This window comes from Mauremys reevesii, linkage group 22 (assembly GCF_016161935.1).
Source record: "Mauremys reevesii isolate NIE-2019 linkage group 22, ASM1616193v1, whole genome shotgun sequence".
NCBI classification, from domain to species: domain Eukaryota; kingdom Metazoa; phylum Chordata; order Testudines; family Geoemydidae; genus Mauremys; species Mauremys reevesii.
In genome coordinates, this window is record NC_052644.1 from 19,922,947 (window position 1) to 19,937,771 (window position 14,825).

The 14,825-nt window shown below is 61.1% G+C and overlaps 1 protein-coding gene across 1 annotated transcript; it reads left to right on the top strand.

Moving 5' to 3' along the window:
- The first annotated feature begins 9,834 nt into the window (after positions 1-9,834).
- LOC120388458 (T-cell-interacting, activating receptor on myeloid cells protein 1-like) lies at positions 9,835-11,811 on the top strand. The gene is made up of 3 exons (XM_039510280.1): positions 9,835-10,019; positions 11,392-11,511; positions 11,765-11,811. The coding sequence occupies exons 1-3, from the start codon at positions 9,875-9,877 to the stop codon at positions 11,809-11,811; spliced, it is 312 nt and encodes a 103-aa protein (XP_039366214.1). The 5' UTR covers positions 9,835-9,874.
- The last annotated feature ends 3,014 nt before the right edge of the window (positions 11,812-14,825 follow it).

Below are 14,825 nucleotides of genomic sequence, written 5' to 3' on the forward strand. Positions count from 1 at the left end.
AAATGTGTGTGTGTGTGTGTGTGTGTGTGTGTACCCTGTGCTCTGTGTGTGTTGGGGTGTTGGTGGATTCACACACACACACACACACACACACACCCCAGTGACTCTCTCCCCTTCCACTCCCAGGAGCCCGATTCTGGTGCCGACGGACTCACCTACGCCGAGCTGGATGGCCAGGCACTGCAGGGCCAGCGGGGAGGCCCGGCCCCTGCCCCCGAGCCCGCCCAGACCAGCGAGTACGCCGTGATCAATGTGAGCCAGGGAACCCCGCAGTGAGAGCCCCCCACAGCCATGGGGCACCGGCCCCAAAGGGGCGACAGACTCACCTCCCCTGCAGGACACTGCCCTCCCCCCACTGCAGCCCCATCCCATGGAGCTGCTGTCCCCCTGCCCTGCCCAGACCCAGATGTGGGGGCCGGTGTGGGGGGCTCAGTACCGGGAGGGGATGCGCCGAGGTGGCTGTTTATGTTATTGTGCATCCTGTTAATCTCCAGATTTGTAATAAACACGGAACCACAAACCAGCCCAACCTGGGCACCCCGCAGCCCCCCTGTGCAGGGAATGTGAATAACACCTGGGGGAGATGGGGTGGGGGCTGGTTATACAGGGACCCCTCACCCGGCGCTGAGTTGCAGCCACCTCTGGGGAGGGGCATCAGTTGTCCAGGTCACCGGGGTTCACAGCCTGACTCCGGGTGAAGCTGCAGAAGGGTCTGGTGCCTGTGACCAATTGGCGCCGGCTGTTTACAGCCCCTCCCTGGGGTCGTCCCTTCCCCGCTGTGCTGGGGGCTCCGTCGCCGTGAGCCGGGGTGGGGGGGGGATGGGGCTGAGGGGAAGTGATCCCTGGGCGGGGCCCGTATGAGAGATTGGGGGGTCATCACCCTGTGACCCCGATGTTCCCCTCCTCGGGACCCCAGGCTGGACAGTGTGGGCACAGGGAGAGCCCCACAGCTAATCCCCCCCTTGGGACTTCCTCGCAAAGGCCCCGGGCCCCACCCCCAGGTCCTGCCTCTGGGGCGACATGGGAATCGCCACTTGCTGGGAGCAATGCGGGGGCTAGGACACAGAGCACGGCAGTTCTGAATCCCTCCTGCATGGGTAGCGGGTGGGGGCTGTTTTCCATTGAACAAGGCTTTGTTGCCGTTCAGTAGTGTGCAGAGGAAAAGTCCCCTCAGCTCCACCATCCTGACCCCTGCAGGAGATGCTCCTCCCCCACCCCCACCCTGAAATCCTGGCCCCTGCAGCCTCCGGACCCACAGATCAGTCTGGAGAGACACGTCCCCCTGCCCCTGGGCGCTCAGACATTGGCCGTCTCCCCAATGTCTCAGTTTCCCTTAACTCCTGCTTAAAGAGCCCCCTTGAGCCTGCTAGTCCCTGCCTGTGACACTCTGTACCTCGGGGAGGGGGGAACACCCTCCACCCCCATGTTCATCCTCATAATATGATTGTGTGGGTTCCTGTGCAAACTTTGTCATGTCGGGTGTCTTTGGAAGGCTCATGATGCACCGAGCATGGTTGTCATAGTGATGTCATAGGTTGTAATGTCACGTATATAGTTATGAGGCTGAAAATGTGTCTTCATGGCTTAAAACAAGCCCAGGCAAAGCTCCCCAGGAGCAGAGGGGCAGTTCACACCTCATCAGGGCACGTACGGGACAAACCCAGCCCAGCCTCACAGGGACAAAGGACACTGGCCGAGGCAGCAACCAAGGATCTGTTGGACTCTCGGGTGAGTCACCCCCCTTCCCTTGGTCAGTTTGGGACTGCGATGAGGTAACGCTCCCCTGACTCTGAAGGGGGGGGCACAGCCAAGAGGGAAGAAAGAACATGATAAAAGGGAGAGACGTTTGCCCGGCTCTTCCTCTCTCGTCCCCCTCCATCTACAGACACCACCACCCAGCGACTGAAGCGCTGATCGCAGGGGAGAGCCTGGGGAAGGGCACCCAGCCAGCCTGGGGTGAGAAGCATCTACGTTTGTAAGGGCGCTGACAGTGTTAAGATGAGCTCAGAATGCGTTTTGCTTTTATTTCATTTGACCAAATCTGACTTCTTGTGCTTTGACTTATAATCACTGAAAATCCATCTTTTGTAGTTAATAAATGTGTTTGTTTGTTCTACCGGAAGCAGCGCGTTTGGTTTGAGGTGTGTCAGAGACTCCCCTTGGGATAACAAGCCTGGTACATATCAATTTATTTGTTAAACTGATGAACTCACAGAAACTTGCAGCCTCCAGCGGCAGAACTGGGCACTGCAGGACGGAGGTTCCCAGGGGGGTGTCTGGGACCGGAGATCTCGGCCAGTGACATTCGGTTGCACAGTCCAAGCAGCGGCTGCCCAGAGTGCTCACTCCCGGAGCTGGGAGCCGCTCACATGCCAGAGGCCGTGCGGGAGCAGCCCGGGGGTGGGGGTCTCCCAGCGCAGCAGGGTGGGGCTGGCTCCCAGGGTCGAGGGCTGGAGTGACCGAGCAGATCACCGGTCCAGATAACACCAGGGGAACGTCACACCCCCCCGGCTCTGGGAGGGGCGTGGGGTATCTCCTTGCTGCAGGGCTGGGGAATGGCTGGCTCAGGGGGGTGGGCAATGGGACACGGGGTCTCTCCCCTCTGGGGGGCGCTGGCTCCAATCCAGCCCCAAGGCAGGGGCACAAGAAGACTCAACTATCCTCACCAGTGTCCCGTATCCCTTTGCCCCTCCCAACCCCTGTCCCTGGGTGTGATCTTCCCTAGCAGCCTAGACGCTGGACAACGCCTGGACAGGGACCCGATGCCGTCGCCATCTCCCCCCCGGCAGAACCCCCAACCCGGGAGGAAATGGGGTCGGACTTTAACAGCAGCTGTGGCGACGCTGGCTCCAGCTCAGCTCCACTGGCTCCTCTGCGCCCCCCCACCCCGGACAGTCACTAGTGTCTCCAGGGTCAGGGGGGAAGATGCCCAAACCCGGGGGATTTTCCGCCTAGAGACTCGCTCCAGCGAATGGGGCCGGAGCCGGAACAAACCCCTCATTTCACACGGCGCCTGCCACGGCTCCCCTGGTTCCTGCTCTTCTTATAACCGGGGAAGTCTGCACCAAAATTTTCAAAATTCTGTGCAAAAACCAGAAAAATTGTGCACGGAATATTTGAAAATTCTGCATATTTTATTTGTCAAAATATCACAACAGAATCCTGCCAGTTTCAATTATTTTGGTCATTTATTTCAAAATGTCTGCGAGTGTGTCTGTAACAATACAGACCCAAAAAAAATTCTGTTTTTTTTTTTTGACAAATAGTTTCCTCACTAGGCCCATTAATACAGAACTTTGAGTAATTCATTTAACTCACAGGCCAGACCTGTATTTCCTGCACCTGTGAGAAGCAGTGCAAAGGCTTGGGGGAGTCAGGGGTAACGGAGGAGCTGAGGGCAGGGCTGCTGGGGGGGGGGGTAAGGGGGGCAATTTGCCCTGGGCCCCACAGGGGCCCCAGCGCAAGCCCTGGCCCGGCGGCGGGGGGCTCTTCAGTGCTGCTGAAGACACAGAGCAACTGAAGGGCCCCCGCCACCGAAAACCTGGACTTCCGCCAGGTGAGTACAAGCACCGCAGCTCCCCTGCTTTGCCCCAGGCCCCAGGGAGAGGGAAGGAGCTGGGGAGTGAACTTGGAGGGTGGTGGGTGTGAGAAGGATTTTTTTGGGGGGGGATTGTTAGGAGCTGGGAAGCCTCCCCCATGCGGACCCTGGCTGACCTCAAGTGTCCCCCATTGTCAGGCACATCAGCCCCAGTCCCCGCAACCCCCGTCCCCATGTGTCCCTGCAGCCCCCATCCCCAGACTCAACGCTGTCACCCCACTAGCTCCTGAGCCCCAGTCTGTGACCCCCCCCAACAGCCCTGGGTGCCCCACTCTGCCCTAACCGGGCTCTGCGGGCAGGTGCTGTGATGAACTTCTGCTCCTGGGGGATTCTGCAGCACGGGGCAGGCAGAGAATTTATTTCCCCACAGAAAATACATTCTGCCCCAGAAGTGCTGCAGTTCCGCCTTTTGCCCACCAGGGGCCGCTGTGGCGCCAGAACAGCGGGCTCCGTTCATGCTGCTGGGTGGTCTGGTGCCACAGCGGCCCCTGGTGGGCAGAGGCCGAACTGCAGCACTTCTGGGGCAGAATGTATTTTCTGTGGGGAAAAACCAAAATTATGCAGGACAGATGAATTCTACGTGTCTGCAGATGCACTGAATTCCCCAGGAGTAACACAGAGAGAGAGCGAGCATGTGTCCCTGTCACCCTCTGCTGGAGGGGCTGGGCCCTGCTCTGCATATCAATCACGTGGGTCCTGTGCCCTAATGGACGAATCACAGCCTCAGAACTGGGCTTCAGGACTCCTGGGTTCTAGTCCCAGCTCTGGACTTTGACCAGGTCCCCTCCTTGCTCGGTGCCTCAGTTTCCTCATCTGTGCAATTGGGATGATGACCCAGCCCCTCCCTTGGGGAGCGCATTGAGCTCTCGGGGCGGTGAGCACCAGGGATTGTGGGGATTAAGGGGCTGGGGGAATCCTGGGGCAGATCCCGGGGGGATCCCCAGTAAAGATGGGCGCTCAGGCAGCTTCTCCTGTTTCAACCACTGCATCAATGAACCCTGGGCCCAGCTTGGCGTCTGCCCGGCAGGGGTCATGCTGGGGCCTGTACATCTGCAGAATAGGCTGGGGGGGGGTCGTCACTATGGGGGTCAGAGGTCACAATGGAAGTCAAGGGTCACAATGGGGCCTGTCCACCACTACTATGGGGTCAGGGGTCATGGTGGGGGTCACTATGGGTGTCAGGGGTCATAGTGGAGGTTAAATGTTGGAGGTCAAGGGTCATGGTGTGGCCTGCCCACCTGCACTATAGGCACAGGGGTCACAGTGGGGTCTGTATGTCTGCACTATAGGGTCAAGGATCATGGTTGGGAGGGGGTCACCACTCTGTACCAGATGAAAGCAGGGGAAGGGTCCTGCTATTGTGGGGAACTTTCCTGGCTTATACCCGCCCAGGTGGGATTGGCCAGCGAAAGGATCTGAGTCCTCGCTCCCACTCCCTTTACCCAGGGCCCTGCCTGACCCCGAGGGCTCCCCTTCCTCCCTCCCGTGCGGCAGAGTCCTCGTAACCCCGGCCAGGCTGGGCCCCGGATCCCTGGGGGCTCGACCCCCAGTCTTGTCATGGTCACTTAGGACAGGGGCGAGGGTGTCCCCACATCGGGGTGCTCTCTCTGCACTGGATGCTTCCCTGACCCACTGATCAGTACATACGATTTAAAGCAATACAGTTTATTTCATTAACAATTAGTTTAAAAAGGAATAAGGAAAAATGGGAAAAGTTAAAGGAAAACACATCACCCTGCTCCGTGGCAGGGAACATCACAGACAGTGTCTCTGGGATGTCAGGGCACTTCACAGTCTGTTCCTTGTAGGTCCCAGGCCGCCTTCTCAGGCCCTGGCTGGGCTGCAGGGACGCTGCGGGTCGGACACTCGCTCTGGCAGTGGCCACACACCCTCAGGCTCTGGGTGTCAAGACCCTTCCGAGCGTCGCCCCTGCCCTGTCGGGGTTACGATCCCCCCACCCCTAAGTCTGGTGTGCAGGGTGTCGGGGCTGGGGGCATCTCCCTGCGCTGGGCCCACTGCCCAGGGCCCCCCTCGCTCTCCCCAGCTGCTCACCACACCCAGCTCCGGACTGCTCCAGCTCCAGCTCCAGCTCCACTCTGCTGCTGCTGCTCTGCCTCCAGCTCCCTGGGCTGCTTCTCTGGCCCCTCTGGCTCTGGTTGCTGCAGCTCTGCTCCCAGGGCAGGGCTGCTCCACAGGCTGCTTCTGTGACTCTGCTCCCAGCTCTGACCTGCTCCCTGGGCTGCTGCTCTGGTTGCTGCAGGGCTGCTCTCTCTGGGCTGTGCTCTGGCTTTGGGGCTGCAGCTCTGCTCCCAGCAGCTCAGCTTGGGCCCCTGCTCTCTCCTTAGCTCAGCCCCACTCTATCTGCCCCAGGCAATTCCAACTCACAAGGGACGGGACCCTCCTGGCCTCCTGACTCCCTCATTAGCCTTCCTGCCCTGTCAATCAGGCTGATCTAGAGCGTTGGCCTCTCCCCATTGCCCCTGGGGACTGTCAGTCTCAGGGTTCTGCCTTCCCATCGAAGGTACTGGGAGCTAGGAACCAAAACACCCCCACTGAATGTTAGTAAGGGGATAACAGTCCCCTTACATCAATACACAGACTGGCCTCCATTCCAGCCTGGGACCACCCTTCCCTAGTGCAAAGTCTTTGTCCTCCAGATGTTCCTCCAGGTGTTGAGTTGTGGGGATGAGAAGCGCAGGGATTATGTCTCTTCCCCTCTTTTATTTTTTTCCAGCTTGCTGGAAAGATCTTTGCTGCGATCCGGGGACCAGGCAGTCCCCACTGGTCCAGCAATCTCCATTGTGCACAGTCTCTGGGATAGTGGATTCTTTCCGTGAGGGGTGTGGATGAGCCATGAACACAAGGTCGGTGTAGGGTGGTGGGGAAAGGGGTTTGAGGGGAGACAGGGATTGGAGGGGGGACAGGCTGCAGGGGGGAGATGGGCCCAAGTTGGTGTGGGGTGGGGATTTTGGTAGGAGACAGGACAGGGCAGAGAGGACGAAGGAAAATGCTGCTTTTAACCATCTTAAATTAAATGAAACAAGCACAGAAACAGTTTCCTTCCCTTGTCAAAGCTTTCTTTGTAAACTTTCCCTTACTTTTTTTAGCGGTTTATGTTTAACACAGAATTTGCTTTTTTTTTTTTAAAGTTATCTCTGCTGCCGTCTGATCACTCACTTCCAGTCTCAAATGAGGGGTGTGGTTGATTGGTCAGTTCATAACTCTTGAGGTTCCACTGTAGTGGTCAGTCAAAAATTTGAAGACGAGACCCTGTGGTCTCCTGGCTCCCAGCCCGATGCACCTTCCCCAGTGCTGCAAGGTGCACTGCGGCTGACCCCGTCCCCACAGAGACATATACAAGCTGGGAGCTGCATGACTCTTGACCAGGCCGATGGGCCCAGGGTTTCCTGGGTTTTGCAGGGATCTCTGCTTGCTTTGACCACACTAGATTTTGCCTGTAGATTAGACACAACGTGTGATGGACACAGGAAGAGACGAGACGTCGTCAACTTCCTGTAGCTGGAGCCACCAGCTGAGATCTTCATTTGGGGCTCGGTGGAGCTGGGCTCCAGGGCGTTGGTGGCAGCGCTGAGGGGCCCCTTGCTACCCACATCATGGCATCTGCTCTCACCATCCTCCTCCTCGGTGAGTATTGGAGACAGCCAGGGTCTGTGCCCATGGGGGGTCAGATCTGAGACCAGGGCGTGTGCCCATGGGGGGTGGGATCTGAGACCAGGGCGTGTGCCCATGGGGGGTGGGATCTGAGACCAAGGCATGTGCCCATTGGTGTGTGTGTGTGTGGGGGGGAATCTAAGACTGGAGTAGGTGTCCATGGGGTGCGGATCTGAGACCAGGGTGTGGGATCCAGTTGCTCTGGGATCTGGTCCCTAACGAGCCGTCTCCTCTCCAGGCTGCTGGCTGGCCGGGCACAGCGGGGTGTCGGGAGGTGAGTATCAGTCTGTGGGGAGGAGGGTAACATCAAGGACGGGGGAGGGGATGCATGGGGTGGGGAAAAGAGGATCTGAGCCATGAACCTTCCCCAAAACTCAACCCAAACTCCCCCTGTGAGCTCAGACCCGGCCCCGTTCTTCTGTGCCCCCCAGAATAGCTAGGAGCCGAATCTGGGTCCCAGGGTCTGATGACGCAGACGGGAACCGTCCCCTGGTTCAATGTCCTGCCCCCCACAGGCTGTGAGGATTGGGGAGGTGGGGGGGAGACACGTGGATTTATTTCAGCTCATACAAACGCTAACAGGGCCCGTCCATAGGTTCTAGATCCCCTCGGGGAACTGAAACGTTCCTGGTCAGTGCAGCCGTGGGGAGAGCCCCCTAGATCTGCCCCCAGATCCACCCCCAACAGCTCCCTCCCCTGCACTCACAGCCACCTGTTCCCAAGGCCTGGGGGTAAAGGTGGGTCTTGTGCAACTCCCGCCCATCACAGACTCTATTTCCAACCCCAGGGAGGGTGGCAGAGCTGCAGGGGGGCACTGGTCAGGCTCCCTGGCTGGCCTCGAGCGGGACGGGGGACGGGGGAGGGACAGGTGATCTCTGATGCAGCCGGGTCCTGAGCTAGGTCTGGGTGAACCCCCTGCCCCCGAGCCCCACGGGCAGGCAGTGCCAACCCTGGTAGGGGACAGACTCCTGGAGAGGCCGAATGACGGATGGACTGAAATGGGGTGGAGGGGAGGCGCGCGAGGGGGGGGGGGCTGTGTCTCCCCTGTTTAACTCCTGTCTCTTGTTGAAAGCAGGGCGTGAATACCCCAAACCCACCATCCGGGTGACCCCCAGCAGGGTGGTGGCGCTCGGGGGGAACGTCACCATCCGCTGTGAGGGTTTGTACCCGGGCATGACGTTCTTTCTGCGTAAAGCTGGACACCCGAACCCGCAGGCGCGGCCGGTGCCTGATGGGACTGTGGCTGAATTTCCCATCCCCAGTGTCAGCCGGGAAGATGGAGGGAGCTACACCTGCGACTATCGCTCCATAACAGATCAGAGTCGCTGGTCGTATCCCAGCGACCCCGTCGAGATCATTGTAGGAGGTGAGGGTCCTGGCTCAGTGTCCCGGCTCCCAGCCCCACACCCAGCCAGACCCACAGGGGGTCTCTGCACCGACGGGACGCTCAGAGCCAGGCTCTGCCCTGAACCCTGACCCTGCAGAGGGGACGCCCGGCCGGGGAGTGTGGACGGAGTCACTGGGGGGTTCCCCAGCCAGGGGGAGCAGCAGCCCCTGGAGACTCGGGGCAGGGAGGCGACTTTAACGCTGCCCCTTGTGCGTAGGAACCGGGAGTCGCTATTTAATCCCATGATCCCATCTGCTCTGTTCTCCAGGCCCTGCCCCAGGCAGTGTCCCGGCCGGGGCTGAATGAGGCAGGGGCTGCAGGAGAATCAGTGGTTGGTGGACCCGGCGCTGGGCTGGGACCCAGGAGATCTGGCTCAACTCCTGGCGCGGCCACAGACTCTGTGTGATGGGAGCATGTCGCGGTTTTCAAAAGTGTCCTTCCTTGAGGGGGGGGGGAGGGCTCAATCTTGGGGGATCTCAGGCCGAGCACCCACAAACCAAGACACCCACACTTAGCGGAGACCTCTGCAAACACTGACCTCAATCGCGCTGGTTCCCTTGTGCTGGGGGAGCATGTAGGGCCCCCACCATGATCAGGGCCCCTTTGTGCCAGGCGCTGCATAAACACAGAGTGAAGAGATAGTCCCTGCCCCGGGAGCTCACTAAGGAAAGTGAATCTGTTTGTGCCTCAGTTTCTCCCTGTGTAGCATGGGGATAAAGACCCCTTCCTGCCTCTGGTGTGAGCTGACTCCCGTCCTGTGTGGAGCTCCGGCCCACACAGGAAGAGACCAGAGACCAGCCCGTGAGTCGCTCTATGGCCAGGGCAGGCTGGATGCAGTGAACGAGGCAGGGGCCACACACGGCATATGAGGATCCCAAGCACTAGGGAGCCGCGGCTCCATGTCTGTGGGGCTGGGAGCCCAGCTTGCAGGGCCGGGATTCTGGGTGGGGGGAGCTCTGGGATCTGGGAGGGAATCTCTGCCCGGGGACCCTGGATCTGCCCGTGGCTGGGGGAGGCTGGGGCTGGGTGGGTGCCTGGGTCTGGCTCTCACAGCCTGTCTCCTGTGCACAGATCCCAGCTTACTCAGACCCAACATCTCCCTGAGCCTCGTTTGGGTCGCGGCCTCAGGGGCAGACGTCACCATCCGGTGTCAGGGGCAGCGCCGGGACGTGTGGTTCTTCCTGCACAAGGCTGGAGACCTGAACCCGCAGCGACACATGGACCCTGCTGGGGCCACGGCCGAGTTCTGCATCCCCAGCGTGGGCCGGCAGCACGGAGGGAGCTACAGCTGCAGCTACCGGCTCCGGTCAGAGCCCTTCATCTCCTCGCAGCCCAGCGACCCCGTGCAGCTGGTGGTAGCAGGTGAGGGGCCCGGCTCCATGTCCCCACTCCCAGCCCCGCTCCCAGCCGCACCCTCATGGGGGCTCGGTGCCAATGGGATGCTCAGAACCATGATCTGCCCTGAGCCCTGGGCCCAGCAGAGGGCAAACCTGGCTGGGGAGCAGGGACGGAGTCACTGGGGGGGTTCCCCATGTGGGGGGAGCAGCAGCAGCTGGAGATTTGGGGCTGGGGGGGGGGATTCCTGCCCCCTGGGGCAGCTGCAGAGAAGGGGGCTTTTCCCAGGGGCCTGGGTGCCTACCCCGGCTTCCTTCCATTCTGGGGACCCAGAGAGGAGTTGGGGCCTGTGGGGGGGAATCGCTGTGTCACTGTTTCACCCCCGCCCTGACAGACACTGGTTCTATTCCCGGAGGGGGAGCTGACCCATCTCAACCTGGAGCCTCAGCTACCACTCGCCTGGGCACTGAGGGGCCAGGTACAGGGGCCAGGCAGTGGTGGGGGGGTGGAATCTGCCATTGAACCAGCTGTGGAAACAGGTTGTGGTGCCACGGGGCTGAGGCTGGTTGTGCCGGACGGGGACAGTGACTCTGGGTGGGTGAGGCCCAGACACCAGGGGGAGGGGCAGCCCCAGACCCCCAGCTCCCCTGATGCCTCCTGCCCTGCAGGTCGCAGCCTGGAATTTGCTGGGGGATGCCAGGGGAGGGGCAGGATCTGGGGGGCTGGGCTGTGAAATTGGGCCCAGCTGAGTGTCAGAGTCCTGGGGCAATAACCTCCCCACTCTTGGGCCACATGACGTCCCCCTGGCAATAGGAGTGAGCATTACCCAGAATTCCCTTGGTTCTTGCTTCCCCTCCCCGCACTGGGGTCTCAGGGGACCCCCTGACTCTCCCCCCAATAGATGTTCTGCTGCCTCTGACTGTGCCCTGGTTCCCAGAGCCCTGGGCACCGCCCGAGTGTGGGGGGACAGTGGGTAACGTCCCAGCCTCCCCCCGTGCGCACACTGCCTGGCTGTGTTTGGCAGCAGCCGAGATACCCCGGGGCTGGGCTCACTGCACAGCAGACAGACTGGGACAGAGGCACCTGTGGGGGTGGACAGAGGGGTCCTATGGGGACAGGGAGCTGGGGTGGTTCCCTGTTCCGGGGGCTGGGACCCTGAGGCTCTGATTGTTCCCATCCCCTGGCCCGGTCCTGAGGCTCAGTCCCCTGGGGCAGCAGGATGCAACTTCCCGGGTGGATCTGAGCCCAGGGGAGTGCCAAAGCCGCAGCTCCTGGGAAACCCCCAGAGGGGGGCTGGGCCGGACCTGCCAGATGTTGGGGTTGGGGGCTCCGCTCCCGGGGCAGCACCAGCTGCTGATCTCCCCGTCTGAGCTGCCAAGTGACTTCCCTTCCCCTGCAGAACCCCCCCCGGATTTCACCAACACCAACATCACCCGCCTGGCACTGAGCGCCGCGGTCCTGCTCGTCCTGGGGCTGATCCTGGCCGAGGCCTATTACAGCCGCCTGAGGGCGGCCCTAGGTGAGGTCGCCCCTCCCTTTCTGTGCCCCTTGCTCTCCCCAGGGGCTGGGCCCAGGGAAACACGGGCCCCTGTAACCCGCCGTCTCTCTGCACCCCCAGGAGCCTGGATCTGGCCGTGCAGGGAAGAGAATCTCTCCAGGGGACGAGCCACTGTGGGGCTGAGACGCCAGAACAACCCCCCCTGCCCCCAAACACCCCTGCCTCGGAGAATCCCCCTGCCCGGACTGCTCCCGACCTGACAACCACCCCGCAGGATTCAACCCCCGGCCCCCGAGCACCAGCCCCTGCGGCACCAGCTAGAGGAGCCGCCCCGCGCTGGGCTCACTGGGCTCCCCACGGAGCAGCCCCTGGAGGGCGCCGGGGTCCCAGTCGCTGGCACAGCCGGGCCGGTCTCTACCCAGGGCTGCCAGAGGCGGGAGGACCCCAAATGCGTCTGCGAGGATCCCAGACCAATGGGGGGCTGGGCACTCGATAACAACCCCTTCCCGGCCCGATTCCAGCCCCACCCGCTCCCTTTCCTTAGGGCCGGGCACCCGGCATTTCACAGCCGCGGTCACCCCACCCGCCTGCCCCCTGCCCCTTCGCAGCCAGCTCCTGCCTGGGGGTCCCCATTGAGTCTAAACCCCCAGTTACGGCCTCCCCCTCAGACACCCGCATCGTCCCCCGTCCATCCCGGACCGCACTGGGAGGGTGCGCTGGGCCCTAGCGCTTTCAGAACAGGCGGCTGGGTCGTTAAATCCCCCATGACCAGCAGGGCTCATCGCCCAGCCCAGAGCCGGGTCCCCTCCATCCCGCAGAATCCCAGCCCCCACAGCGCCCCTAGACAGAGCCCCCGGCCCCCTGTGTGTGGGGCGCTGCGACTGGCCCGGGTGCTGGAATAACGGCACTTACAGCCCCCCCAGGTGTCTGTCCCCCTCCTCTCTCTGCAGCGGGGTCCTCCGGCCCCTTTTCTCTCCCCCCTTTCTCCCTAGACCTGCCCCACCCTGTATTTCTATTGTACAAACCCCCCAGAGCTGCCTGCTCCCCTGCCTCCAAATCTCCCCACCCCAGGGGGCGGCTGTGATACCGGAGCCTCCAAATGTCCCCTCGTGGGGGGTTCAGCCGACGACGGTGAGTGAGAAGTTCAGGCAGCGTCACGAGAACCTGGACGAACGAACGTTGGGGGAAAGTTGGCGAGACAGAAAGACGGGATTAGTCCAACCCGAGCAGCCGCCGGACAGACCCCACGGGCCGGGCTGGGGCCCGCCTGGGACACGGGAGAAGGGGGGGAGCAGAAATCTGTGACCCACAATTGGGGGTGTCGGAAACAAGGCCACACTGGTGAATAAAATATTATGGGGATGGGCTGTGCCGCTCACCGCCCTATGGGGGCCTTAAAGAAAGAGACTTGCTTCACCGTCGTGGTTGCTGTCCCCCGTCTCCTGTGCCCCCCGGGCCGTCCGGACCCTGCTCCGATGAGACGTCCTGAGCAGAGCGGCCGGAGAGAGGGACCCTGACACCATCGCCCCTCCCCCGGCTGAACCCCCAACCTGGGAGTAAACGGGGTCGGACTTTAACAGCAGCCGCGGTGACACCGGCTCCAGCCCAGCTCCGCTGGCTCCTCTGCCCTCCCCAGGACAGTTGCTAGCATCTCCGGGGCCAGCGGGGAGACGCCCAAACCTGGGGGATTTTCCGGCTAGAGACTCGCTCCAGCGAACGGGGCCGGGGCTGGAACAAACCCCTCGTTTCACACGGCGCCTGCCACGGCTCCCCTGGTTCCTGCTCTGCTGGGTCTGTAACAGCCCGTCCCAGGGGTCAAGGGGGGGTTTGCTGTGGTGTAGCAGTAAAATGTTATGTTTGTATTTTCTGTCATTTAAAATAAAAAATAATAATGTAGCCTCGGCCCCTGGGAGCTGGGAGCAGCTGTACCTGCAGACGCTCAGGGAAACAAAGTGTCTCGTGGCTCGCCGGGGCCTTACCCTCAACAAGCCGTGAACCAAGTTTCTTTAGTGTCTAAGCTTCTATTGCGGTTTGGTTTCATTTGCTGGGTGAGCTGCTTTGATCGGTTGGCTGCCCCTTATCATCACTTCAAGTCTGTCTTTTGTAGCTAATAAACTGGGTTTTGTTTTCTCTAAAAGCAGTTTGTGGAATTCATAACCAGGGGGCAAAAAGCTGTGCAGCAGGGCCGCCCAGAGGGGGGGGCAAGAGGGGCAATTTGCCCCAGGCCCCGCGTCCTGCAGGGGCCCCCACGAGTGTTTTCTGGGGCCCCTGCGGTTCCGGTTGAGCTCGACTGCGGCAGGTCAGCGGAGCCCGGGCGAGTGGACCTGCCGCAGGCATGACTGCGGAGGGGGCGCTCGTCCCGCGGCTCGGCTGGACCTCCCGCAGCCATGACTGCGGCACTCGTCCCCGGGCTCCGGTCGACCTGCCGCAGGCATGCCTGCGGGAGCTCAAGCGGAGCCAAATGCCGCCCCCCAGGTCTTCGGCGCGCTGGGGTCTAGAGCCGCCCCTGAGCGGGGGCCCCCTGCCGCCGAAGACCCCGGGCCCCTGGAATTCTCTGGGCGGCCCTGCTGTGCAGATCTTCTCCCCGTGGCGGGAGGGGGCGAATTTCATGCGCTTGCGCCGTACAGTTCTCTGTGCAGCACAAGACAGGACAGTTTGGGGTTTACGCTCCATAGGGCGTGTGCACTTGAGTGCTGGGCAGCTGCTGAGCTGAAGGCTTCCCACGCCGAGCTGGTTTCAGTGTCTGTGTCTTTCTGCAGCTGGGTGTGTCCCTACCTGCATGTGCTGGGGAAGGCGTGAGAGCCTGGCTCAGCAGGACGGTGTGAGGGAGCCCAGGCTGGTGGAACAGGTGGGCTCAGTGGTACCCCAGTACATCACGTGGCACCCCGGGGGAGGGGAGGGAAGGGGAGGGGGGGGAGCAATCAGTCACAGACCCACTGGGGTAACAGGATGGAATTTCTCTTTCTCAGATTTTCTTTTGAACTTGGTTTATTTAATTCACATGCTGAGAAAAGCCCCTTAGAACCAGGCATTACAGTGTAAAGCCGTCATCACCGCTCAGCTATGATGCAAGAAGCAGGAAACCCAGGTGTCCCATTGCGCCCACTCCTCACGCGGTGCCATGGGTCCTGTCAGACGTGGGCAGGTTTGCAGGCTGAGCAGGAAGGCTGCAGAGTCAAACCCTTCAGAACCACAGTTAAGGTTTCCTGAACACCCTTAACTCTGCCACCCCTTGTGCACATGCATTGATTTTACCTTCATGGGTCACCAGCCATGTTTGAACCCAGAATGCAGGGGTGGAGGAATCTGCATGGAAATAGTGGTCAGTCGAAGAT